Genomic DNA, 25,741 nt, shown 5'->3' with positions numbered 1-25,741 from the left:
ATAATTCAATTATCCTATTTACGGTTAAAGATAATTATGAAAACATAAAAGCATATATACTATTACCTTTTTTTTATCTCCCGAACCAAAAATCTACATCTCTCATTCTTCTTCTCTTTTCTTTTGACTGCACTTTGAGATTACCTGGAGAATGTTCATCACAATCTTTTGGAATGGTTTCCGAGTTGAACTCTTGTAATACAGTGAACTTCAAAACGAGTACGAAGATGTTACATATATCTTTACTAACTCCTTATTAATCAATAAAGTTATGAGTTTTTTCCATCAAAGAAAATAATGTAGCCAGCAAAGTTTAGATCAAATAAATAAATGTGAACTTAATATCTTGTAATCTCATCCAAATTTTTGTTACAAGGATTGCGGTAATTAAACAATAAGACGCAACTCCAAACATTCTACTGTGGCCATCTGATCACTGATTGGCTCAAAAGCTTGTCTTCTCGTCTTACTTGGATGTTAATTCAGCATTTCCGGTTTGGAACTGTTTGGAACTACTGGCGATAGTTATAGATTTGTCGCGTTTGCAATCCTTGTCCTTGTAATCCTTGTTGTTCCTGCAATAAAAGCTAAACATCATTTTCTTTCTTTTTTTTTCACAATAATAGGGTATTCAAAGCAAAGTTAAGCACACAAAAATTACCTGGAAGGTGTTAAATACACCGTCCGAGTACGGTTGGTAGTAGGCTCCCGCATTAGATTGTTGTTTGGAAAAATATATACAGTCAAATATTACAAAGCTAAATAATTAATCACCAATTGATTGCAAGACATGTTAACATTGCTGGATCGAATAAGTTTTGAAAGGTATTTTTTTACCAAACTGTTCAAGCTTTCACTTCGTTGGGTGGTGGTGATTTCAGCACTAAAGGTATTTCTTCCATAAACCAAAGCCCATTTTTCTTTTATATTGAATAATCTTCTCAACCATTCATTATCTTGGAGCTTATATTTCTCAAGCATATTTTTCCAAGCATCTATAAATTCTTTTTCCTCCTCGTAATCATATACACAGTTGCTAAATTCCTTAGCGAAGTTATCAAATTTTTCAAAAACATGGCTAAGATGTTTAGCTGCATTTTGAAATATATGCCAAATGCATAACCGATGGGTTGTTTCCGGCCACTCCGATGCTAAAGCTTTTGCCATTGCAGCATCCTGATCAGTAAAAATACTCTTTGGTTTCTTCCCGGACATGGTTTTAGCAAAAATGTCAAACAACCACTCAAAAGTCTCTGCAGTTTCATCATACAGAAGTGCAGCACCAAATATGACTGATTGCTTATGATGGTTAACTCCAACAAACATCGCAAAAGGTCTTCCTTCTTTGTTTTTTCTAAAAGTGGTATCAAAACAAACCACGTCGCCAAAATAATCATAGTCTACCATCATTCTGGCATCAGCCCAAAATATATTAGTTATTAAATCCTCTTTATCCACTTGTATGGCATAGAAAAAATTTGGATCAGTCAATTTCTTCTTTTGCAGATATTCTAATACACCTCCCGTATCTCCTGTTTTCATTTCTCTTGTTTGCTTAGTGCGCAAATAATTTTTATAGTCAAGTGGAATAAATCCAAGATGTTCCCGACCGCCTGCTTGTCTACTCATAAATTCTACTGTTTCTTTAGGATTTATTCCAGACCTATCCGTCATTTCGGCTTGAGCTATATTTATAGCACTCATTTTCCTATGAGATCTAAAAAGATGTGTCTTCGAAGGACTAGATGTAACATGTGTATGATTAGGAATAAACTCAATGACACGATACATATCACCATTTGAAACACAACTGATTTTCATCCTAGCTAGACACTCGAACCTTGTTTCTGCACGGTGAGACTTGACATCGGCGGCATCACGAGTATCTACATCACGTTTACCTTCAGCATGACAAACAAATAGTCTATCTCTCAATTTCTTATTGCTAAAGAAATGGGATTTACTTTTTCTCACACTAAACCCAAAATAGAATGCATATGTATTATAAAAAGTGTAGGCTTTGTCTTCTGTTTCAAACTCCATTCCTAGTACTGGAATTTGTTCTTTTCTTATTCTAGAGTGAATTGATTCAACACATGCGACATTTTCATTCGACTCTTCAGTAGAGATATCATCTAAAGAAATATTTAGGTCGATGCCCTTACCTAAATCCAATTTGCGCCGCACTTGGAGATCGTCTTCTTCAAGTTGAGCACCGTTGTGTAAACCCTACAAAATCAAAAAATATATAAACTTTAAGCTCCTTTTAATAGTTTTGGTTTTACAATTTAATCATATAAATTAAAGTACTAAAATAGGATTTCAGCAATAAGGACTTGAAAATGATATAACTAAGTTCAGTAAAATACCTGTTGTAATTGCATCCTCACTATTGGATGATCATTAACCTATTAGATGTGTTTCCCTTTAATGAAATTTTTTTTTGATACAAAAACTTTGTTATTCATTCGGAACCTCAAGCTTGGATTTTTGGTTCGGGAGATAAAAAAGGTAACAATATATATGTTTTTATGTTTTCATAATTATCTTTAACCGTAAATAGGATAATTGAATTATGGAAAAAAATGAAGCCACATGTCAAAATCTAACTAGTGGGACACGAGGGCACATGGAGGAAGGGTACATGGGATCTGCACCCACAACTGCAAACGTCTCCATTTTTTCTTCAGTATGGATAGAGGGGGGTTAATAAAATATTTAAAGGAAGCCTTGATCATGATCTTGATAAACCAGTACAAAACCAGAAGCACCATTTCCACAAGTTTTGTGGATGCTCTTACGGAGGAAGACATCTTTCCCTGCCACCACTGTAAATCCATGGCTCCGAGGACCTTAATGTTTCACCTAGCTTAATGGAAACAATTAATGGATAATGTGTTTGTTCCATGGATATTTATATTGTTGTGGATGTATTCTTGGAATTAATAAAAAATATTCATAGTCTTTGTGTTTCGAACCTTTCTACTGGTATTTAGGCTGGCACACAAATGGAATGAGCAAAGATGCCAGATATGGCGCTTGAATTGAGCCATGGCCTACTCTTGTCATTGACTCGTTGTTGATGTTGTGATAAGCATCACTAAACTATGGCAACTTGCACGTTTAGGCTACTTGATCTCAGTGTCTCGCTAACTATGCAGCTTTTGGATATATATATACAAGTAGTGAGCACGTGCGTTGCACGTGGACGATGCTATTTTTCTACTTTCCAAATAATTTGATGGTAATTCGACAACATATTTTTTATTTAAAAATTATACGTTGTTTGTACTTAAGAATCAATCATTTGTTTTGTTTTTTTATTGTAGATTTTTTTAATTTTTTTATAAGTTATGTCTAATTTTAAGGTATGGCTAACTTTTAAGGAGAAGACATATAAGATTCGGAGACATATAAAAAAAATTGTAAAACAAAAATTTGATATCATTATTTGTGCTCATTGCGTAGCTAATTTAAAGGGATTTCCAAATATATAAAATTTACAAAAATCCGACATGTAGTTTAAAAGATATGAGATTTTTAAATATATAAAAAGTGCATTTACTTTTATGTCCCTGTAAACATTCTTTATGCCACTTCTTTAAAATCTAACGGCTGATAAGAAAGAGGAAGTCTAATGATCTAACGGACAATAACAATAGTTCGAAAGGAATTTTATTTATGAAATCTAACGGTGGAATTTTAAAGTTTGGAGATCCAACGGTTATATTTACTTAAGTTTTGCAATCCCTTGTTGCTATTAAAAGGGGGGAGATTTACACCGACCAACGTTCCTACTAGCAAATCAACACTACTGGAGCCAACACCTTTGGATGATATTGGCTATTCAATTAAAATTTTATCTTGACGGCACAACCACACATGTTATACCCCAGCCCTACGATCACAAGATAAAGAAAATCCTTCTTTTATTTTTGTTTTTGATGATCCACAAAAAATTTGGTGCCGAAAGGTTTCAAACTCAAGCCGCTGATATCTAGTTCTTGCTCTCACCTACCTTATGTAGAAGAAATTGAACTCCGAATTCACCTACCTTTTTTTTGCTTGTCGTGCATCTAACAATGGAGTTGAAAAAAGACCGGCCACCACAGAAGGCAGCAGCCCATGCTAGCTTTCGCTTCCGTATTTTGCTTGCTAGTCCAGTATTATCACCCAATTCTTGTAAAAGGAGAAGATGGAGAAGGAGACACAAAGTAGAGGAGAAGAAGAAGGGAGAAATTGTATTCATTAGTATATCATAAATAAATATTAGAGCCTCTATTTATAGGCTAGACACAAGGGCATCCCAGAAATAAACGAGATTCACCCTAGATATTGTTAACATAATTACACGTTTATAACACTCCCCCTGATGACATTGTGTCTAAGCTAATTGCAAACGTACCAGGAAAAACTCAAAAGAGAAAAACCTGAAATTGTATAAGCATGTATAGACTCGAAACATTATTGGACACGCAAATGTTGCCTCGTTAAAACCTTGACAAGGAAAAAGAGTACAACGCGATAAAGTCCAGTGAATGCACCTTAATTTGATGATGGCGCTCCCCCTGATAAATACTTCAGTCAAATCTTGGCGTGCAAATCTTTGAGTCGAGACTTTCCAATTTTGAAGAACAAATTTCTTGAATGCTGGAGATAACAATGCTTTCATGAGAAATTTTCCAGTTGATGAAGTCATCTTTTATGTTAGTCTTCCAATGGTAGTTTCTCGAGTCTTCACGCTTCTTTAAATACATTGCGGACTTGCTTCTTGGATTGCTAGCTTTTCAAAAATGATTTGCAGAAGTAGTTGTTGTAATTTCTTCAACGGAGTGCCAATACGCAGTTACAATACCATAGGTGTACAAATGTAGTCATATTATGGATCAAAATGATATCCAAATTTATAGGGTATGGTTATGTTAAAATGGCCTAACAAAATGACCTAGCTAATGGTGGGAATCCACCAAATAACCGAAATCCATACAACTCCCCCTTGGATGACCACCATGTTGAATTAATTTGCCTCACTAAAAACTTGCCTGTAAAACCCAATGGGAAAAAATTTGAACGAAGGAAAAAGAGCACAAATATCAACATTTTTTGAAAGAAAATTAAATGTCAACGAGATGTTGCCTCGTTAAAACCTTCTCAGGAAAACCACATGGGACAAAACCTGAAACGAAGGAAAAAGAGTACAACTTTTGACTTAAATTCACAAAAGACAAGCATCAAATAATAAGTCTAGTCTATCTCAAAGAAGAGTTTAAGCCAGCATAATTCTAACTGCATATTTAAGAAAGAAAAAATAGAATTTATGCTGCTAAAGCGTGGATTTTTGTGTTTTCAAGGACTCCTCAAGAGACCCATAAAGTTGATAGCATCAACTAATTAATCCGGATATCAAATTCTAAAAACACATAGAGGATTGTTCAACCTAACATAATCGAGTCAGCTGGCTGCCATAATATAATTTGAATCCTACAAGGATAACAAATTTGAATATTTTCCCAACCAAATTTCTTGTGTAAATGCAATACGAGTCCCTCAAGGACTACCAATCCAAAAGCATCATGCATGGAGAACAAAAATTTATTGAATCAATCCTAAGGTCTGAGAAAAAAATAGAACCCTCAAATCGTTTTTACAACGAAGAAATTTCTCGTAAAAAGACGCAATATGACCAACCTGTAATTAATAGGCTTGGCATGTTTAAGGTGTTAAGTTTGGATCCAAAATTGCATCAATCGAGAAATTAATCCAACCTAACTTGGATTGTATGCCAACCAATCACATGTGTCGATATTTCTCTGCATAGGGGTTCACAACCACCATTTTTATTATTTCAGTAGCTACACCAAATGAATATTCGACAACATATTAAATAACCATGATCCCACACAATTCTCAAACAAAATTCATTGAATTACTGGTACCAGTGCCCGCATGCATTATAATCTCCTATTATTCAAATGAGGAGATATGAATTTTGGGGACGTGAATCGTATTATGATAGACTCTATTGGAGCACTATCTGTAGCCTATATAAAAATGTTACATGATTGCTATATGTGATTGGATTTGCCTTTTCAAACGGCATAATTAAGCTTATGGGAAAGCTAATTGAGATATTTTCACCCCTGTTTAGTGGAAGCCTTTTTCGACTTGATCATGATGGGAGAGAAATGATATAACCTTTTCAGTTAATTAATGTCAACTTCTAATAACATAGAGTCTCCCCCTGATTCTGGCGGAAATTGTCATCTCATGTACGAAAATAAATTTCGTAGAATATTATGCGATTAAAATCAAGGACATATACTCATAATATAGTCTGGATTTTAAGAATAATACCAGTTGGACTGTAGATAATGACTTCAAAAACCATAAAAAAAAAAGTCCTTAAAAATTGTAGTCTACTTGACAAACAAATTTAACATCAACTATGGATTTTAATGGTTACAACTAAAAAACATATAAAATAAGTAACCAAATCTCCAATGACCTATAAGGCCGATGAGATATCCATTCACCTAAGAATGAAATTATGGAAACTTTAATTATTTCATCAAAATAAATTAACTTTAAGATCAATATAGTCATTACAAAGACTAATGAGATAGGCTAACAAGCCGGGTGCGCACCCTTTGATCTTTAGTGTCCAATTCCAACTACAAGTGGAACAACTTCAAATTTTGGAGAATAATACAAGGAAGAGAACTAAAAATTGATAAATATCCCTAAGAAATGTAGCAATTCTCCATCTCATTGTGTTTGCAATAGTGAATACTGACAACGACATCTCATCCTTTTGGGATTTACAGAGAAACCAGTTTCAATTGGCTTATATGATTCTTTTTAAGAAAATAAAGAAATCGACTTTAAAAAAATCCATTATATGGTCGAAAAATTCTCTCCCTTTTGGCAAAAGGTTAGAAAATATTCCAATCTTATGGAGAAAATTAACACCAATTAGAAAAATCGTTTTAGTCGTCGCAATGGAATAATCCACTTTTGTGGTCGATGTATGGTTTCTTGTAAAGAAATAAAAACCATATACATGATCCTTGCTAATGGAGAGGGATACCAAATTTAATTGGACGGAGGTTATTCAACCATGCATGTGATTAAATACCGTTAAGGTAGCTAAATCGCGATAACACCAATTTTTGGTGATTACAGTTTCATGAAAGAAATAAAAACTGTAGACCATCTTTCAATGGATTTTTATTTATTTTTTTCTTTCTCTATAAAAAGGGATAAGAGAAGAAAGGAAATCAAAATTTCTGGGAAATTGATCACCGATGTATCCGTATGACTCTATACTTGGATAACTAAATGTTTAAAATAAATATTAGTAATGAACAAATGGATCACAACTAGGTTAGTTACCGCTACCATCTCGGAATAAGAAACCTTGTAGACTGTGTACCTTATAAGGTTAAAAAAAAATTGGTATCCACATGAACGTATGATATGTTAAGCCATGTTATACATCCCATCAATCCAAATCTATCTTATAAAAACAAATGGTTTTCTGACCATCCAACGGCTATGCATAAACCATCTACAGATATCGACGGATCTCATTCCTTTTGAAATGTGGAAAATTGTAAGAGATAAATCACGGTTGAGAATGCACCCATTTTCTACTCCCTAAATTTCACTGGTTCAAAGTTTATTGTTGCATCCATTTATTCATCTGTTTTCCGTTACGAATCAAAATTACATTCAAAGGCATTAACCACCCATTATGCCTCATTTATGTCAATCCTTATGGTTTCTGAAACGCTCGATCAAATTTTCAAGTATATAAACTTCTACCTGTGTATCCCTCCATTTCCACTCGCAAGTATAACATCTCCACGAGTTGTCGTTTTCTGCTTTCTCAAGGTATGTATCAGGTTCCTCTAACTCATTAACCCGTCTTTTCCTTCTTTTTTTTGGGTCCACCGTTCCATGAGTTGTTGTTAACATCTAACTGTGATCTTTGGTCTGAATTAATCCTCCAACTCCAACAAATATGTTGTTCCATCTAACTGTGATCTTATCAAGTAAAGATTGTTTGAACTTAATGCACCAGCTAAAGTTTATTCCTATTGTTAGGTTGGTTTTACTTGAGTTTTGTTGTAATGTGTTCGATGAAACTTCTCGAAGAAATGTGTACTATTTTGAAAATATATTAATGGGGTATTCTGATTAGGTTACCATCCCTTTCATGCAGGATACCCGTTAACATAAATTCCTTGAAATGTTCCCCTATATAAACTTCAAGAGAGATTTATGGTCTTCCTCCATTTCTCTCTGCATCATACTCTCTCAACACTGCAAGATCAGTACTCTCTTAGTTTAGTTTGATTTTTTTTCTTCTTAATTTGTAGTATTTGATTACTGATTGGAATTTCTTAATTTTTGGTTATATTGTTGCAGATATATTTGCCAGAAAATCACTACCATTCGTCTGGAAATTTTTGGTTTTCCGGTTTTAAATTGCCAGTCTGGAAATTATTGGTTGTTTTAAATGTGTAGGTCACAAGATTTTGATTGAAAGTTTGGGTTCTACCGCACCAGGTAAATCTCTTTTTATTATATCATTATTTCCTTAAGCTTATCATTTTGAGATGGAGATGATAACCATATCTCGCGTATTTTATAACTTATTCCATCTACTGAATAGTTAGTAGATGCATTTTTTTTTTGGTGTGTGTGTGGGGGGTGGGGTGGGGGGACTTTCAAGATACGAATCAACATTTTTTGTTTGTTAATTCAATCTCACTTAAACTGCACCGTCCTCTCCTTGATATAAACTGCAGTGTCATGAATTTTTGACTCCTCAAAGTGAATTGTGGGGTTCATTGTTGTGCATAATCTCATGTAAGGGAGATGTACAATGATTTCCTATAATGCAACTCTTGATAAAGGTGCAAAGTCATATGGAAGTGATATCCCAAGGTATGTATAACCTGGATTTGTATTTTCCTTCACGCGCCATGCCATCAGTCAGCCCATTCAAATTATATTTTCTTCGCATGAATTAAGAGTACGTATTACTTTGTAATTTGTAATGAATTCTTAAAATACCTCCTCATTTTTTGAATTCTTAAACTACCTCCTCATTTTTTCATTAAGTTGTATTTTAATCGTTTTGTGGACTCTTTAAGTTCCAGATTGTAAATTAACTTTCGGCTCTCTATTTCATCATCTGTAATTGAACAACATATCTTAGTGTTTTGTCCTAATCAACACTTTTACACCACCACAAGGTGCAGGAGTTATACTTACTGCTTTAAGAAGACCTAAAATTGAGAACATAGATTGAATCATTAGCATGTTGTTCCTCCTTCGATGCATTCTGGAAAACATGGATAATACCACACAGTCTCTTAGAAGTTACCAAAAGATTGATGATTGTAGCTGGAAGGTAATGATTAGTCAACTGAACTGATTCCAAATTGACAATGGAATATACGAGAAATATGAATTACTAATTTTTACTGTCTATCCACAATAATAGGAAATAGATGGGGACTCTAACGCATCTGAATCTTTGTGTTTAAGTAACTCCTTTTGTTATCGCCAATTCTTTTTCATAAGATGTTAAATGAATGTGGTTTTATATATCAATTCATACACCATTGTGTTTTAGATCATTTTGTTTCTCCTCTTAACACGGTTCTGTTCATTTATGATGCAGACATATCATTGTGGCAATGATCGACTACACACAAGATCCAAAATACGATGTGTTTTGAGGCGCAAGTGCGGGACAATGTATATCAACGCATATATTGCATCATTATAGGTAATTTATAAAGCTTCTCGGATGTTATTCTAAGATCTAATCTATTTGTAATGATTCCGTCAACGGATTATTGTTGAGTTTAACCAACATTTATTAAAAGACACAACACCGAGGAATCTATCAGATAACTATTTACCATTGTTCTCTTGCAGAAATAGAATGAGGTCATGACAACAATTATTGAAAGACACAACACCGAGGAATCTACCAGATAACTATTTATCATTGTTCTCAGGCAGAAATATTATTTCAGTGGTAAATTTCAGATTTTGGTACAAACAAGTTGGGACGTTTACGTTGTTCTTAAATCTAAAGCGTTAAACTATTCCTACATATGTCATAGACGCATACATTTTGGGGTTCTTGCCACTTGGTTAGTTGTGATCATATCTCAAACATTACTACTTTACATTGGTCCAAATATTGTGATATTTGCTATGTGTTGATCTGTTTCATGATGGTGTTTAACAGTCTGATTGAGTAATTGGTTTCCTTCAAAATATTTAAAAAAATCAAGTTAATGGGAGATTTAAAATCTAACCGCGTACTGCTATGGATATTATGTGGAAATTCCAACTGACCATATAGTTCGGAACTACCCCATCTTTTCTCTAATTCCTAGATAACAGTCTTTGTTAACAAGGGTAACAATGAAAAAATAGTTTGTTTAGAGATTTTTTTTACCATGGTTGATCGGTTTAGGCAGTGGAATTCACACAATTAATGCCATTCGTGCCGCTCAGCTACTACCACAGAACTAAAATAAAACTTTTGTTACTGTTAGTGGCCAGGAGTGGTTGCCCGGAACAACGCCCCACCCCCCACCCCAAAACAGATGTACAAAATGAATCGAACGAATTAACCTTTAGGTGAATAAAGAAACCAACAGATAACAAAGCTGGATAAACCAATATAATCCCCGTGGGTTGTGTCCCCACCATTTTCTCTCAAACTGTGTTTAGACATTCTCATGTATTTCCGCCAAAATAGGAATTTAGATCCACACTAAATAATTGGAAATGATAGGTTGACCGTGGAAACCATGACAAAACACGATTGTTAAAGGCCGGTACCGCTATTAGCGGGGCGGGTACCAAATCATACGAGACAAAATAATCCTTACCGTTGTATCCTGGATTGATACCTGCCTTTAGAAATTGCGGCATCGACCTTTAGCAATCATGCAACAAAATCACTTAGACCCATATCACGCAACAAAATCCAACGGCTGCAAAGTGACCTATCATCGCATGACATTCAGTCCATGATTTGGACAGCTGGCCAAAAAGATTTCACGGGATTCCTCTAAAATTTTCATAAATCACTTACCTTTGAATATTTTCATATCGTCAAACTTATTCGTTAAATGCATTATCGCAATAAAAAGCTGAGTGCAATTGCGACCCTGATTTGCAACAACGAGAGCAAGTTGGTAAAGTCCATTTTTAGTGTTAGTGTAGTGGTTTGCATAAAATTATATTTTAATCATAGTTATTGAAGTACGAGATAAGTTCTAAGATAAAAAGGTCTTATTTAGGCCTTGCATAAACACTCTTATTAAATGAATAACTAATACTGACCTCCATGTAAGAGTTTTTTGGATATATCATTAGAGATCCTCCGGAGTACAAGAACTACATGATTTGGTAGAAATTCATTATATTATGGGAGGTAGGAGTCATCAGAATTATTACAATAAAAATTGGAGTGCAACCTTCCAAGAACGAGGATGTATTGAAATTCGACTGTTTAGTGAAATATCACGTCAACAAAAATTTATGATTTTTCTAATTTCAAATATAACTACTCAAAACCCGAACCGTTACGGCACGGATCATATCCTAATACCTTACGTAAATAAAAACAAATGTGTGTGTCAGTGGTATATATATAAATATGTTAAGAAAAAGTTAAAAAAGAAGTAATAGTGATACGATAGATTGTTTCCATTCTTCTTTTATTGGAGATCATGCACCAAATGATCAAGGAAGATTCACGACCTCTGTTCATAATTCTATATAGGGTCCGGTACGGTGTAAACCTATCGATAGATATCTAGTTAGATTTTCATTAACAAAATAGAAAAGAATAAAAAAAAATCAAACCGAAAGAAAGAGTTAGGATATATATTAAAGTTTTCTTTGCTCGTATCGGCGGAGCAACGTGCGTGATAACGTCTTGTAAAATGAGAAGATGGAGAAGAAGACACAAAATAGAGGAGAAGAAGAATGGAGAAATTGTATTCATTAGTATATCATAGATAAATATTAAAGCCTCTATTTATAGATACAAGGACATCCCAGTAATAAACGAGATTCACCCTAAACATTGTTAACATAATTACACGTTTATAACACGGATAACCATATTATTGTACAAAGATATATCATCAAAATATTTAACCACTGCTTATGCGGTTCATGTCACAAGTCCTGTGACGACGAGGTCCAACCTCCAACCTGAATGGACTTCTCAGTTCTTCGTGTTAACCATTAGCACACACAAGCACTCAGCCACCAACATTAAAAAAAAAAAAACAAAATCTCGAATTTTATAGTGCACCAAGAAGTCGAAGACCGAGTCAACTCCGAATCTGTGCATTATCCAAGAGTCCAAGACCCATTTGTAGTTGCCTCAGCCAAGTTCTGACGTGAATCAGACTTTTGCAATTGGAAATCTGACTAGTCACCTAAAAGTCTCCTGGATCTGAAACGCAATTTTTGTTTCAACAGTTTCTCTTTCTCTTTCTCGTAACCTTCCTTCACGTTTAAGTGTTTTCTTCTTCTTCTTCTTCCCCCAAATCAAAACTTGTGCCCCAAAAGAAAAACAGAAACTGTGTAGAGAGATTTTTAAATAGAGAGAAAGAGAGATGTGGGTATTTTATCTGATCTCTCTTCCTCTAACACTGGGTATGGTATTATTTACATTGAGGTATTTTGCTGGACCAGATGTTCCTCATTATGTTCTCTTTACTGTCGGTTACACCTGGTTTTGTTCTATTTCTATTATCATCCTCGTCCCTGCTGATATCTGGACGGTAATAACAACAACAACAGCCCCTTTTATTTTTCTTTTACAAATTCATATTTTGTTTTTATTTGTTGTTGATCAAATGTGTTTGCTATAACATTCTTAATTGCATGTTTGATTGGATCGCTTTCAATTTGGTTAGTAAATTGGGGTTTCCTTTCTTTTCTTTATTATTGGGGGTGTATTGATGTTTGTTAATTAGTGAATTACTTAGGTGCTCCATGGAACTGAATTTGACTGATTTTGGTTACTCATTGGGAAGATTGGATCACCAAATTGAAAGGGATTTTCTTGTTTTCTCATGCAGACTACCATTGGGCAGGAGAATCGCGGTATTGCATTCTTTTGGAGCTGGTCATATTGGAGTACCTTTTTACTTACTTGGTAAGTTATGTATCATATAACACTATCGTCATTGTTTCCTTCCTTAGCATCATCATAATGAGTGTTTACTCCAGCTTGTTTGGTTTTAGCTGAAATTGCTGCTCCCCATTTCTTCTGAAATTCTTGTCTAGTATCGTTTGCAACATTTACCCTTTGACCAACATACTGCCATAGAGTTAGTTAAGGAAGATCGATTATACATATTTTGAAGGGCGCGGTTATTCAGGAACCTTTGTACTTTGGAATATCTTAATGGAACTTGATACATAAAACATACGGATGCAGAGAATCATGAATTGCATCAAGATAAAATGTGTCATTAATCATATAAGATAAATGCATGTTGTCTGAATTGTTGCATCTTAACTTAGACTATACACTTTACTCCACCACTAACTTTGAGCTAATTTTTTGTCTGATGGTTTCTTTATAATGAAATAACTGGTTTACGTGTATTTGCTTTTTCACGTGTAGAATAAGAACAACATTTTTATATATTGGGTCCAGGGTTTTATTTGGGTACGAGCTGAAAATCTATAAGATAGTTAAAGGGATCGTTTTCTACTGATTTCTTCCTCTATTAATATTGTATATAGCTGGTCCATGGTGGTTTCTGAAGTTTTTTGTTGGCTTGAACATCAGTAATGCATCTGACATCAGATCCTTATGCTATTTATTGTGCTTTCTGTATGTAGGGCTGTGGCACCCATTATTCAGGGCTATGAAGATGCTGGGGACTTCACTGTGAAAGAACGATTGAAGACTAGTGCGCATGCAAATCTTGTCTTCTATCTGATTTTGGGATTTGTTGGCCTTTTTGGGCTCATTCTACTAATTATTATGCGACGAGATTGGTTAGTTTAGTTCTTCCTTTCTCCAAGCTTTTAATTTCCTTTAGAGGAACTCTCTGTCTCTTATTTCGGTTTTGGTATCTTACGCTCATTTTTCTTTCTTTACTTTAATGTGTTGTGTCATTTGAAACTTCATAAGTACGTGTTTACTTCCTGTTTAATTTACAGCAATTTAATTCGAAAGAGGTCTAGAAGGCATGAATAGCACTTTGTTTGACAAACTTTTGCATGTGATACTTAAACATGATGTGTACTGGGAAAGCCGTCCTGTGGTTAAAGCTTTGGATTCAGCACCTTATATTAGTTAGCTGAACTGAATTTGTAGGATTTCGTCTATCTGTCTCTCATTTGTTTGATATATATGATGGGATGTCTCTATTTGACTATGAGTATGTGGTTTTTAGCTTGGTAGAATCTTTTTCCCGTGTGGTCTGCATTCTGTTACAATTTCTCTTATTTCTTATATCATTTTTCTTTCTTTTATCATTAGGAGTGGCAATGTGATTGGTCTAGCTATGGCTTGCTCGAATACCTTTGGACTTGTTACAGGTGCATTTCTTCTTGGTTTTGGTTTGAGTGAAATTCCAAAAAGCTATTGGAGAAATGCAGATTGGATCACTCGTCAAAAAGTACTTTCTCATAAGGTTGCAAAGATGGCTGTGAAACTTGATGATGCTCATCAACAATTTTCCAATGCTATTGTTGTAAGTGTACTTCTACCCTATCTCGATTATTGATTCAGCAGCTAAGTTCTTTCGAATGAGTTTGAATATACCAGAAAGAATGTGAGGCAACTGGATTTTAAGCTGCATCTTACTCAAGCAATCCTTCAAATTTATGTCTGTCATCAGGTCGCTCAAGCAACATCAAATCAGATGAGCAAGCGCGATCCTCTAAGGCCCTACATGAACATTGTCGATAAAATGTTGAATGAGATGGTACTTGTTCTTTTGCACAATAAACAAGATTCAATAGTTTCCTCAGGCAATTCTAAAATTAGATTTATGTATTTTTCAGTTAAGAGAAGACCCATCCTTCAAACCACAAGGGGGACAATTGGGAGAAAATGATATGGATTATGATACTGATGAGAAATCAATGGCCACACTAAGGCGCCAACTCAGAATAGCTCGAGAAGAGTATTATCGGTACAAAAGGTATGTGAACTGATTTAATTTACTTGAAGTAATGATCAACACAGTACTGAGCTTGTTAAGGGGGACACAGTAAACTGATTTACTTGAAGTAATGATCAACACAGTATTGAGCTTGTTAAGGGGGACACAGTAAACTTTTGCTTGTGGATTGGGCCATCATATAGGATACCTATACTGTAGATTAATAAGCCTTTTGTGCGTTTAAAAATTATAAATCATATTTCGCTCACATCATTACAAAATCAGAAATCAAAGTTACTTCATCTCGTTAACTACTACTCTTGTTTTGCAGTGAGTATATGACATACGTCATGGAGGCTCTTGAGCTGGAAGATACGATAAAAAACCACGAGCATCGTGTTTCAACTGGATGGTTCACTTTTAACCTGTTTACTGTTCTGTTCTTACTTCAGTCTTGTTTATGCTTAATACTTCCTAGATATCGACCCATTATCCTTAGTTTACATGGAAAGTCATTTCTTCAGTTTCCTGATTATTCCTCATATTTTTCTGTGTAAAAAAGGGAATAGTTTAGTCCGTTTAGAAAAATATTCATGCTTGGGCGGGGTAAGTAAGTATGTTACCCAAGAATATTGTATATGGATGTAAACATCTATTTATAGCACCACTAGCGTGGTAAAACATCACTTGTCCTAAACAGTGTCGTCACTCAGTTGTCATCAACCTTAGAATTATCTGGAATACTTACCTATAAACCAGTTTATGAATCTTGCTTGGCCATCTTTTCTTAGCAAAAACCTGATATGAATTATGTGTGCTTTTTTTCTTGCAGGAAATATATTTCTAGCTTCAGACCTGCTCGTAAAGGCACCCTAGGCTCCGTTTTGGATACACTAGGTAGACTTTGTTTTTCATTTGTCTTTTTTCTCCCGTTAAGATTAATATTTTCCTTGGAAACTAGCATACTTAGCAAAAGTTCAAGGTGCATTTTCAGTGCATGTGACACCTTAAATCCACGTTAGGTTTGACAATTAAATCTGAAAACCATTTCGAGTCTGAATAACTACTAAAAGAGATATTGTTTCTCTCAGAAGAACTAACAGTGAAATGGCTTTCTCCCTGTTTAGGGCTTGAGGATGGTGTCAGAAATTTCATTTACTAAAATGAGCTAACAAAAACATCTTTAGGTATCCATTTTGGTTTCAATAATGTTTTTGGTCACAGACCAAATCTCACCAGGGTTCCTTGGCAGTATGAAAGTCCTTGTTGCTGTCGCTTGTTAGCTCTAATCACAAAATAGTGGGTGGTTTTTGCAGAATTGGTCTGGCGTTGCGTGATAAGGAAGCAACTTGAGAAATTCCTGGCTATCTTATTTGGTTGCATGTCAGTTGCTATACTTTTAGCAGAGGCGACTCTACTTCCTAGTGGACTTCATTTATCTCTTTTCTCACTTCTCATAAATGCCATGGGAAAAGAAGAGATGCTTGTGCAGGTATAGCCCAAAAAACTTTCAGATTTTCATTTTTTGGCGTGGTGAAAACAATTCTTTCGTCTTGTGATAGTGAATAACTCCATTATACGAGGAACAAAAAAAATATACCTGTTGATTGGTGTTGTCCTCAAACAGAACCAATTATTCCTATGATAAAAGTTTTTTATCTACTGATCTCTTTACATGAACTAACTCCCTTATTTTTCAGGTAGCGGCTTTTATACCTCTAATGTATATGTGCATGTGCACGTATTACTCCTTGTTTAAGATTGGAATGCTGATGTTTTATTCATTCACACCAAGGCAAACTAGTTCGGTCAGCTTGCTCATGATATGCTCGTAAGTCTTTGGTTGCCTTTTTTTTTCATTCAATGTCAGTTACAAATCTTGTATTGAAAATGTACTTAAGTTCCTGTTCTTCTATCTTTTCTAGTATGGTTGCACGATATGCTCCTCCAATTTCATACAACTTTTTAAATCTCATTCGTCTTGATGGAAATGCTAAAACTGTCTTTGAGAAGGTAACTATCTAACATCCTTTTCCATCATTTCTTGTTTCTTCAGCTATAATTACATTCTTCTAATTACGCTGTATGCTTATCCCGTTCGATGTACAGAGAATGGGAAATATTGATGACGCTGTTCCTTTCTTCGGGCTAGGCTTTAATAAAATATACCCACTTATTATGGTTGTCTATACCATATTTGTTGCTAGCAATTTCTTTGACCGGGTAGTCGACTTTCTTGGAAGCTGGATCAGGTTCAGGTTCCAAAGTCAAGCTGATGATACTGATGGGTTTGATCCATCGGGACTCATTATCTTACAGAAAGGTGAAGAACTTTATTGTTTTCATTTTCTTCTAGTTGGCGTTACATAATCATTTTGGCCTTCTGCTCTTCCAAATTAGCCTACCCCAAGGTCCCCAACTTGTTTGGGACTAAAGGCTTGGTTGTCGTTCTCCCATATTAGGGTTTTCTGCTACTTGTACTCTATCAGGATACTCATTTAGTAGAAAACTTGAATCTAAGATGTCCTGCTTTCTACTCTAATTTGTTAAAATAAGAATTCCATGAACTGAAATCTCTGGTTACACTTCCAGAAAGATCTTGGCTTGAACAAGGGCATAAGATTGGCGAACATGTTTTTCCTTTGGCAAGGAATTTCAACAATACGAGTATGGATGTCGAGACTGGCAATGGGATGGTATTTTTCGAACTGCCCTTCACTGTTATTATTTTAATGGTACTGAACAACAGTTTTAGTCTTTCTCTTAAGGCAATTGAATCCTCATCACAAGTTTGGATTTTACTTGTTATTGTATCAAAGATATATTTCCGATACCAGATAACAAAATTTTACTTGCCCATTGTGTTTAAACTAACTTTCTTCTGAACTCTTTCTTTACTATTAATTTAGGATAAGGTTGCTATTGAATTGAAAGCATCAAGTCAATCAAACTCTTCAACAGAAGCATCTCGTAAGTACGCATCGAGCAGACAAGCCATGGAAAATAAGTATGCTGCGATAAGACAACAACAAATTAAACAGGCATCATCTAACACAATGGCAGAGAAGAACTTCACTTCTGCTAAAGTCTCTTTGCTTGGCATAGGGGATTCCCAGAGTGAGAATAGCACTGATAACACCGCACCTTCTGGATTAGCATCGAAGTGGGTGTCGATGAAAAACGGGTTCCAAACTTTCAAGGCAAATATGGAGGCCAAGAACTTTCTTCCTCTGCGTCAGGGTCAGGACACAAAACTGATTTCTCGTGTATCCTCATCTGAATCACTAGACCAAATATTCCAGAGATTGAAAAAACCTTCTGGAGGTCACGATAGCTATGGTGATGAAGATGATGACGATGATACAGAAATCAGAGATATGGGTTCCAGATAATTACCAAGCAGTTACAGAATTGGGCATTTCGATCTCAACTTCGGTTTTAACTCATGAACTCAAAAGTAGGCATCTGCAAGTGAGAGATGGGTACTAGATCAGTTCTTAGCAAAAAATTCTTTGGATTTGGATCACCTTCAGTATTAGTGAGGGTGGTTTTGATCTGTACAGAAATCTACACAAGGTCGCTAACGAGTGGCTCCTTGATGAGCTACCAATGCCATATACACGCCACATAGAAAACAGGAAATGAAAAAGGATATATTGTGGTTGTATTGGGGAAATTTTGTAAAACACTGGTATGAAAACCGAAACGTGGTGTTATGTATTTTGGATTCAAACACACGCATGGAATGAATATAAGGTTCGTTTGTCCCCCTCAATAAACTGCTTATTTGGTCACGTTTCCAGTATGAAGCATGAACAATAAATGATAATGGCAGATAACTCATGAAGGAGCAAATTCCATTTCTGATTCTTATGCAAATTCTCGTCCACTGAATTTGCAGATAGGGCATGAATTTGGTGTTTTTCTATTTGTACAATTATTTTTTTTAATCTTCTCTAACATGTAATTTGTTTTACTGTCCACAACTTGTGCGCAGGGACATTCCAAGCCTTCCGTGCATCATTGATACTTGCAGAAGTCCTGCTTCCGCTTCCGCACACAGCTTTTGGTTTCTCTCAAATATTGCTTTGCTCTTATGCTTGAGTTTATGTCTATGACCATATGGAGATGATCCTGATCCACCTTTCCCATCTAGGACCAATTATGACGCCTCCCCTCATCCTAAACGTCTTGACCAGATCAAATATTGTCTGACAACTCGATATGAAACCAGATGGCTTTCATATTTGAAGTTCGATTTTCCTTTTTAGAATTGTTTTTTGCTCAGCTTTCCACAAAAACGACTTGGTGTTGTAATCTCCGCATGACACTCTATATGTACAGACCAGCCGATTGGGATTGAAATTCACAAGAAACAGTCTTCTGATTTCATTGAAAATTCAAAACTTGCTGTGGTCCTAACCTATGAAGCCGCAGTTCTAAAACATTTCAACCAGAGAAAGACAAAGAAATGTATCATAACTCCAATTCTTCTGGGTGAATGATAAAGAAATAACCGACGGAGTAATATTCGCAACGCGGAAAATGTTGTCTCCCGTAAACCGGTAGTCTAGTACGCATTAGCAACCATGAATATTTGCTATCATTTTTGCAACAACTGCACAGTAGTAGACAGTGGCCACTAGTAGGTAACAATACCTAACTAAAAACCCAAATAGAAAAAACAAAAACATGTGTGAGGGGGACAAAGCCATTAGTTTCCAGGAAAGTTCAACCCAATATATAATACTTACAAAGAAAATTATTGAAACATATTCAAACTTTCTAATCACAGCAACTAATTTTGTACACGTAAAAGACTGGACAACTATCTTGTTTTCTTCCCTGTCCTAATCTTTGAATGTCTTTTGTTTAGGTTTTCCTCTCTCAACTACACAATCACAATGATGTCGTATCCAAAAAAAAAAAAAGAAAAAAAGAAAAAAGTTTTAAAAAAAATGGAAAATACCCACACACAAAAAAAACATAAGAAGAGAAGATGACCGGTAAACTTAAGAACTGTCGAATCTGTATTCCGATCATGGTCTATTCCGATTACACTATGAACTTAAACTCTTTGTGTCCGTTTTTCGGTCATTGTCTTGGAATGCATCATCATCGACATCTTATCGTTCCTTTTATTAGTAGAAGGTGTGGGTTTGTTCAGTAATCTTAACCAAAACCCAGGACCAAATTTCTTCTTATTAAATCTCCTATCATCTTCAACTATAACTTCATCATCATCAACATATTTCTTCCTTATAATAACCTCCATCGAACGGCTTCGTTTAAACTCTTGTTCATCTTTCTTAACACCATTTCTAGTTATGTTCGTTGATAATTTCTGACCACTAATGACTTCTAACGACGTAGAAGCTTGTTCTTCCTGCTGCTGCTGCTGTTGTTGACTATGAGTTGGAGAAGGAATATGAGAAGAAGAAGAAGACCAGAAAAGAGATGAAGCGGTAGAATTAGTAGCAGTAAAATTGTTGTTAATATTAACAACATAAGAAAGCTTTTCTCTTAGACAACATGAACATACTCCCGGTGATTGTCTATGTTGTGGATGTTTCTTACACCTTCCTACTGCAACAAACAATTCATAACCCATTTTTCCAAATCGATTCTCAGATCACTTTTGATCTCTTCTTTATGATTTCTCTGCTGAGACCTCCCAATATATACTTGTGGAATTCTGATGGATTTATTTTCCTTGAAGGACTAGAAATCTTGGGGTGGATTTCATTATTTAATGAATGCGGAATTTGGGTCAAGAATAAAATCATGGTTGATGATGCATGGAAGGTGAAGTGATGGACCTACCAAAGTATTGACCGAAGAATGAAGTCGGTTGCGTAATTATGAGGAAATCTACTCGATGCTTAATTAATGAATGATTATTTGCGTTGCCTCGCCTTGCTTAATTATAGAGCATCTCCAATAGAGGGTGGAGGTTTTATTTTTCTTATGACACATAGGATTTTAGATCCCCATTTACATTAAATTCATCTTCAACAGTGGGTCCTATTAAGTAGGAAGGGTGTCAAAATAAATATGAAGGTTTTGAAGAAAGTCTTATTTAGACCTTGGGAATGACCTCCACGTCTTTCTTTAACCATATTTTAAATTTTTTTTTTTAACCAATAGAAAAAAATGAATCAATTTTATCATTATTCAGAAAAACAAATCCTCAAAATAAGACCCCCACTGTTGGAGATAGTCCATGAGAAAATTATTGTTATTTTTGCAACGTACATAAGACCCCATAAATAAGGATCTAAATAAAAACTCCAGATAGGATTTTTAGCACCCACTGTTGGAGATGCTCATAGTAGTTGGTGATAGTGTTGAGGGGGATATGCACGTGTACAACTCATTCTATTTTTAAGATTTTTGTTTTGAGAAAGTCTACTTTTCCGCTTCTTCTATCTTTGAATAATCTGTAGTCGTAGCCACGAGTTTAAGTTTAACACAAAATTGATTAAAAAGACCAAAATCAACAATTCATGGGTGAAATGGCCGGTTAGATTTTGATACTGTTTAAATGGACAAAAATATAAAAATAGGCAGGATGTAACCAGTTTCATCGTGCCCATTTTCAAATATTTTTTCTTATTTTTAATTTACACAGGATGTATCCAGTTTCATCCTTACTATTTTTTAAATTTAAGCTAGGTTGAAACCAGTTTCATCCTTACTATTTTTTTTTTGACCATTTCATCCAAACTATTTTTTACTCGTCCATTTGAACCGTGATTTAAAAGTATTTGGACAAATGACCCATTTTCCGTAAGTTTAAATCCCCGATTAGACTTAAAATAAATGAAAATATGAACCTCCATCCAACTAACTCTGCTAGGCAATGTTGTCTTTTTGAAGCATTATTGTGAGCAATCACAACTCACAAGATTCACAACCACAAGGTCCACAACCAAAGAGGTTGGTTGGCCTAAAACCCATTTTTCAGTTTTATTTCATGAAATTAGGATAGATAAAATTTCCACACAATATCGTATGTGCCCATGCATGTTCAAATATTATGTAATGTACTGTATGGGGATATAGCATATGCAGAGGAAACTCTAAATTATGCTCCTCACATAGGTAGAATAAATTCCCACATGTCTAGAAATACCTCGGCACTAGTGATGGTATATATTCCATTCCATACTCGAATAACAATTACCATGTTTGATTCATATGATCCAATCGAATTTGAATATCATGGGATATCTTGCTTTTGGCAGTTTGTTAATATCGTAGCTCGGAATTGTAACTAATAGCCCAAAAGATCTTTTAGATAAAAATAATCCAGACAACTTATTTCTATCATAAACTAAACAACAAAACAAAGAAATGTATAAAATAACGAGGAAAGCAAGTATCTATGACTATTGGCTTATACTACCAGGTCACTATCTAATTTGGAAAAATAACATGAAAATAACAATTTTAGACTATAAGCATAATTTTAAATGTGAGCATTCAAATTAGAAGTATAACTAATTTTTGGATTCTTACTTGTTTCCATGAGAGTTCTGTTACGTATTTGAAACTTGCTTCTTGGATATTATAAAGGAGATACAGCTAGCACAATTGATATCGCTTGAATAGTCATAAGAGATTGTTACGTAGTTCTACATAAAGAAAGAAGAAAAAGAATAGACATCCCTCTTTAACCGTAGAGAAGCTAATATTTTTAAAAATCTTATTAATAATCGTGGTCTGATGGCCTGGCTCATTTAAATATCCAACTAACTAAACTCTACCAACTGGATTGAGAATGGGAGCCATCCTTCCAAATATAAATACTGAAAAGGAGAGGGAACCAAGTGCACCACAAATTTTTTCGTTCGGCAACCTGTATGGACAAAACCTAACATAATCACAAGTATGTCGAAAAAAAGATCCTTGAATAAGATTGTATATAAAGTTTTTCTCTTTCTCTTCTGTTAGAGCACCGCTCGATCGAACTCGCAAGCGTTGCTATCTCAAACTTGTTTGTCAAGTTTAGTTGCCAAAACTATAAGCCTTGATTTCTAGTCTACTTATACCTAAGTCTCGGATTAGGATAGAAAGTGTAATTGAGCTTTAGGCTTCACGACGTTCATCAAATGAAGACGAAAAACTACTCAAGGGAACTTGTGGAACTTCATCAACAAAAGGTATGTGGAGACTTGAACTTATCTATCACTCAAAATTCTATCTACTCTATCTCCTATTTGAGACTAAAAGTCGTATTGCTATATAGACTTCAATTTATTTCGAGCCGAGTTTATCTCGCTTATCTATGTCTCGAAATGTGTGTTGGTAAGCTTTCACTTTAACCAAGTTCATCTTATTCTTGACGAAAGTCAAAAGATGATCATGTGAAAATCGCCTTATAACATCTTACATGATTTGTGTGAGACATTCATTTTATGTAGACTCGGAATGTATCGTATTGATCATTCGATCACTTGAAAATTGCTTTGAAGCTAATAGATTGTGTGAAACAGCTATTGTCATCTTCCAAGAATGTTTCAATGATTGAAATGGGGGTTTAGAACATAAAACCATGATTGGATATAAATATAGTGTGTGTATTCACATTTGTGTAAAGTCCAAAATCCGTCAACCTTGGTATGCGTACCCGTACGCGTACTGGATGGTTATGGAAGACCGGGAACCAAGTATGCGTACGGGAGGAAGTTCATGTTCCGTGAATATCTGCTGAAGTTTGAAAGTGTACCAAGTATGTGTACCTGTTTGCGTACTGGCGTAACCAAACTCAGTCTGGCTACTTAGGTATGCGGACCCGTTTGCATACTTAAGTAGGTTATGTTCTAAAATCTGTTTGTTCATGAACTAATACATTTATATAATATGGAATGCAATCTTTTGCAAACCGTGCCTATAATGTTCATGAAATGATTTAAGTGAATCAAAATCGATTTTGCTTCAAATGTGTCTTGTATACTTCTATGAGAATATAAACAATTGAACAACTATCTAACTAGTTTCATTTGAGTCATTTGAACTAGTTATGATAAAGATGAATAAGGTTTATACGAAAGTGCTCATATGGCTAAGCATTGTTTAACTATTGTTGAACCAACTAAGTGTACACGTTTAGGTACGATTACCTTTATTTAAATGACGGTACATTTCATTTGTGTATAACAAACTAAGTTCGATCTAATGGTTGAAAGATATTAACTTGAATCTAATCAGGTTTTCATTTAACGGTGAATATTGAATGCTTTGTTACCAAGGTAGCGTTGATTTCTTATCCTGATTCGGAGACCATATAAAGGAGAACTCTATCAACTAGGAAACTTAATCCCCACGCCTTCTGTGTGATATTAGTTGCGACTATAGTCGATTCTCCTTTAACCTTAGATTTTTCACGAAACCCTGTAGGTTAACGACTTAAAGACTTCATTGGGATTGTGAAGCCAGACCCAACTATTTTCTCTGTAGTTGCGTGTTCTGATCTTGCTGTATTTTATCGTGTTGAGTACTATCTTCTTTAAGATTTGCACGAGATTTATTCTCCGATAGGCAAGATAGAAAAGTAGTCACAAACATCTTCGTCTCATCGTTTGTGATTCTACAATATCTTGTTTCGTTAATCGATTAAGATTATTGTGAGGTGATTGATAATACTAGGCTGTTCTTCGGGAATATAAGTCCGGATTATCAATTGGTTCATGTTCACCTTGACTTATCAAAAGACGAAACAAAACTCATAGGTTTATCTGTGGGAGGCAGATTTATCTATACAATAGGCTTTTCTGTGTGATACAGATTTGTTTATCAAGTCTTCGACTTTGGATCGTAGCAACTCTTAGTTGTGGGTGAGATCAACTAAGGGAATCAACTAAGCGGCTTAATACAGCGTGGTGTTCAAATCTGGACTAGGCCCCGGGGTTTTTCTGCATTTGCGGTTTCTTCGTTAACAAAACTTCAGGTGTCTGTGTTATTTCTTTTCCACATTATATTTTGTTATATAATTGAAATATCACAGGTTGTGCGTTGAATCGATCAATTGGTAAATCCAACCTTTGGTTGTTGATTGAAATTGATTGATCCTTGAACATTGGTATTTGGTATCGTTCAAGTTATTTCTCTTATATTCAATCGGGCTCGAAAAATCCTATTTGTTGATTGCAGATTGAATTGAGAAATTGAGATACAACTCTTGGATATACTTTTCTTGAGATTGAGTCTGACTGTCTAGTTGATTCTCTCAAAAGTATATTGGAGTTTGTCCATACAGATTGCTAAGCGAAATATTGGGTGTGGTTGTTAGACCCCCGCTTTTTCATCTTCCACAATCAATATGTATAGATCAAAGGTTTCTGAACCTGATTGTGCATAAGAGTTCTTAGACGATCTCAAAAATCAATATCCAAGATTAATCTAGTTGTATCCGAATTCTAACAAGTATGAAACTTGCAATCTATCTTTCAAGATATGACTTCCACAAGAACGACTCTTCTTTTTTATCTCAAATAATAAGGACTTAAACTATCTATATTGATTCACGTAGTACTTGTGCTAATCATATTATA

At 35.0% G+C, this 25,741-nt stretch overlaps 3 protein-coding genes across 4 annotated transcripts; 1 reads left to right on the top strand and 2 right to left on the bottom strand.

Moving 5' to 3' along the window:
- Window positions 1–995: 995 nt before the first annotated feature.
- LOC113331908 (protein FAR1-RELATED SEQUENCE 5-like) lies at window positions 996–2,384 on the bottom strand. Its single transcript, XM_026578549.1, has 3 exons — window positions 2,370–2,384; window positions 1,124–2,229; window positions 996–1,044 (listed from the first exon to the last, which is right to left on the bottom strand). Exons 1-3 carry the CDS (start codon window positions 2,382–2,384, stop codon window positions 996–998), a joined length of 1,170 nt encoding a protein of 389 aa, XP_026434334.1.
- Window positions 2,385–12,478: 10,094 nt separating this feature from the next.
- Window positions 12,479–19,584, top strand: LOC113331828 (LMBR1 domain-containing protein 2 homolog A-like). Of its 2 annotated transcripts, XR_003351221.1 has the most exons (15): window positions 12,479–12,839; window positions 13,140–13,216; window positions 13,912–14,070; window positions 14,558–14,771; window positions 14,919–15,005; window positions 15,085–15,224; window positions 15,517–15,597; window positions 16,018–16,082; window positions 16,502–16,677; window positions 16,886–17,016; window positions 17,111–17,198; window positions 17,295–17,508; window positions 17,778–17,881; window positions 18,095–18,941; window positions 19,183–19,584. XR_003351221.1 is itself a non-coding variant. In XM_026578469.1 (14 exons), the coding sequence occupies exons 1-14, from the start codon at window positions 12,672–12,674 to the stop codon at window positions 18,575–18,577; spliced, it is 2,187 nt and encodes a 728-aa protein (XP_026434254.1). In that variant the 5' UTR covers window positions 12,479–12,671; the 3' UTR covers window positions 18,578–18,979. The 2 variants fall into 2 exon arrangements, 1 of the variants encoding a protein (XP_026434254.1); XM_026578469.1 differs by lacking the exon at window positions 19,183–19,584 and having other exon boundaries at window positions 18,095–18,979.
- A 315-nt stretch (window positions 19,585–19,899) lies between these two features.
- On the bottom strand, window positions 19,900–21,041 carry LOC113331829. The gene has a single exon (XM_026578470.1). The coding sequence runs from the start codon at window positions 20,794–20,796 to the stop codon at window positions 20,254–20,256; it is 543 nt and encodes a 180-aa protein (XP_026434255.1). The 5' UTR covers window positions 20,797–21,041; the 3' UTR covers window positions 19,900–20,253.
- Between the last annotated feature and the right edge of the window lie 4,700 nt (window positions 21,042–25,741).

The sequence above is a fragment of the Papaver somniferum genome, unplaced genomic scaffold (assembly GCF_003573695.1).
Source record: "Papaver somniferum cultivar HN1 unplaced genomic scaffold, ASM357369v1 unplaced-scaffold_128, whole genome shotgun sequence".
Lineage (NCBI taxonomy): Eukaryota > Viridiplantae > Streptophyta > Magnoliopsida > Ranunculales > Papaveraceae > Papaver > Papaver somniferum.
This window is presented reverse-complemented; position numbering and strand designations above follow the sequence as displayed.

Excerpts from the sequence above, each read along its gene's own strand:
- LOC113331828 (XM_026578469.1), top strand. The coding sequence starts at position 12,672 with ATGTGGGTATTTTATCTGATCTCTCTTCCTCTAACACTGGGTATGGTA. Across the intron at positions 16,083-16,501 it reads CTCCGTTTTGGATACACTAG|AATTGGTCTGGCGTTGCGTG; the intron begins GTAGACTTTGTT and ends TGGTTTTTGCAG. Across the intron at positions 17,882-18,094 it reads TCGAGACTGGCAATGGGATG|GATAAGGTTGCTATTGAATT; the intron begins GTATTTTTCGAA and ends CTATTAATTTAG.
- LOC113331829 (XM_026578470.1), bottom strand. The coding sequence starts at position 20,796 with ATGGGTTATGAATTGTTTGTTGCAGTAGGAAGGTGTAAGAAACATCCA.
- LOC113331908 (XM_026578549.1), bottom strand. Across the intron at positions 1,045-1,123 it reads TGGCCGGAAACAACCCATCG|GAATTTAGCAACTGTGTATA; the intron begins GTTATGCATTTG and ends AACTTCGCTAAG.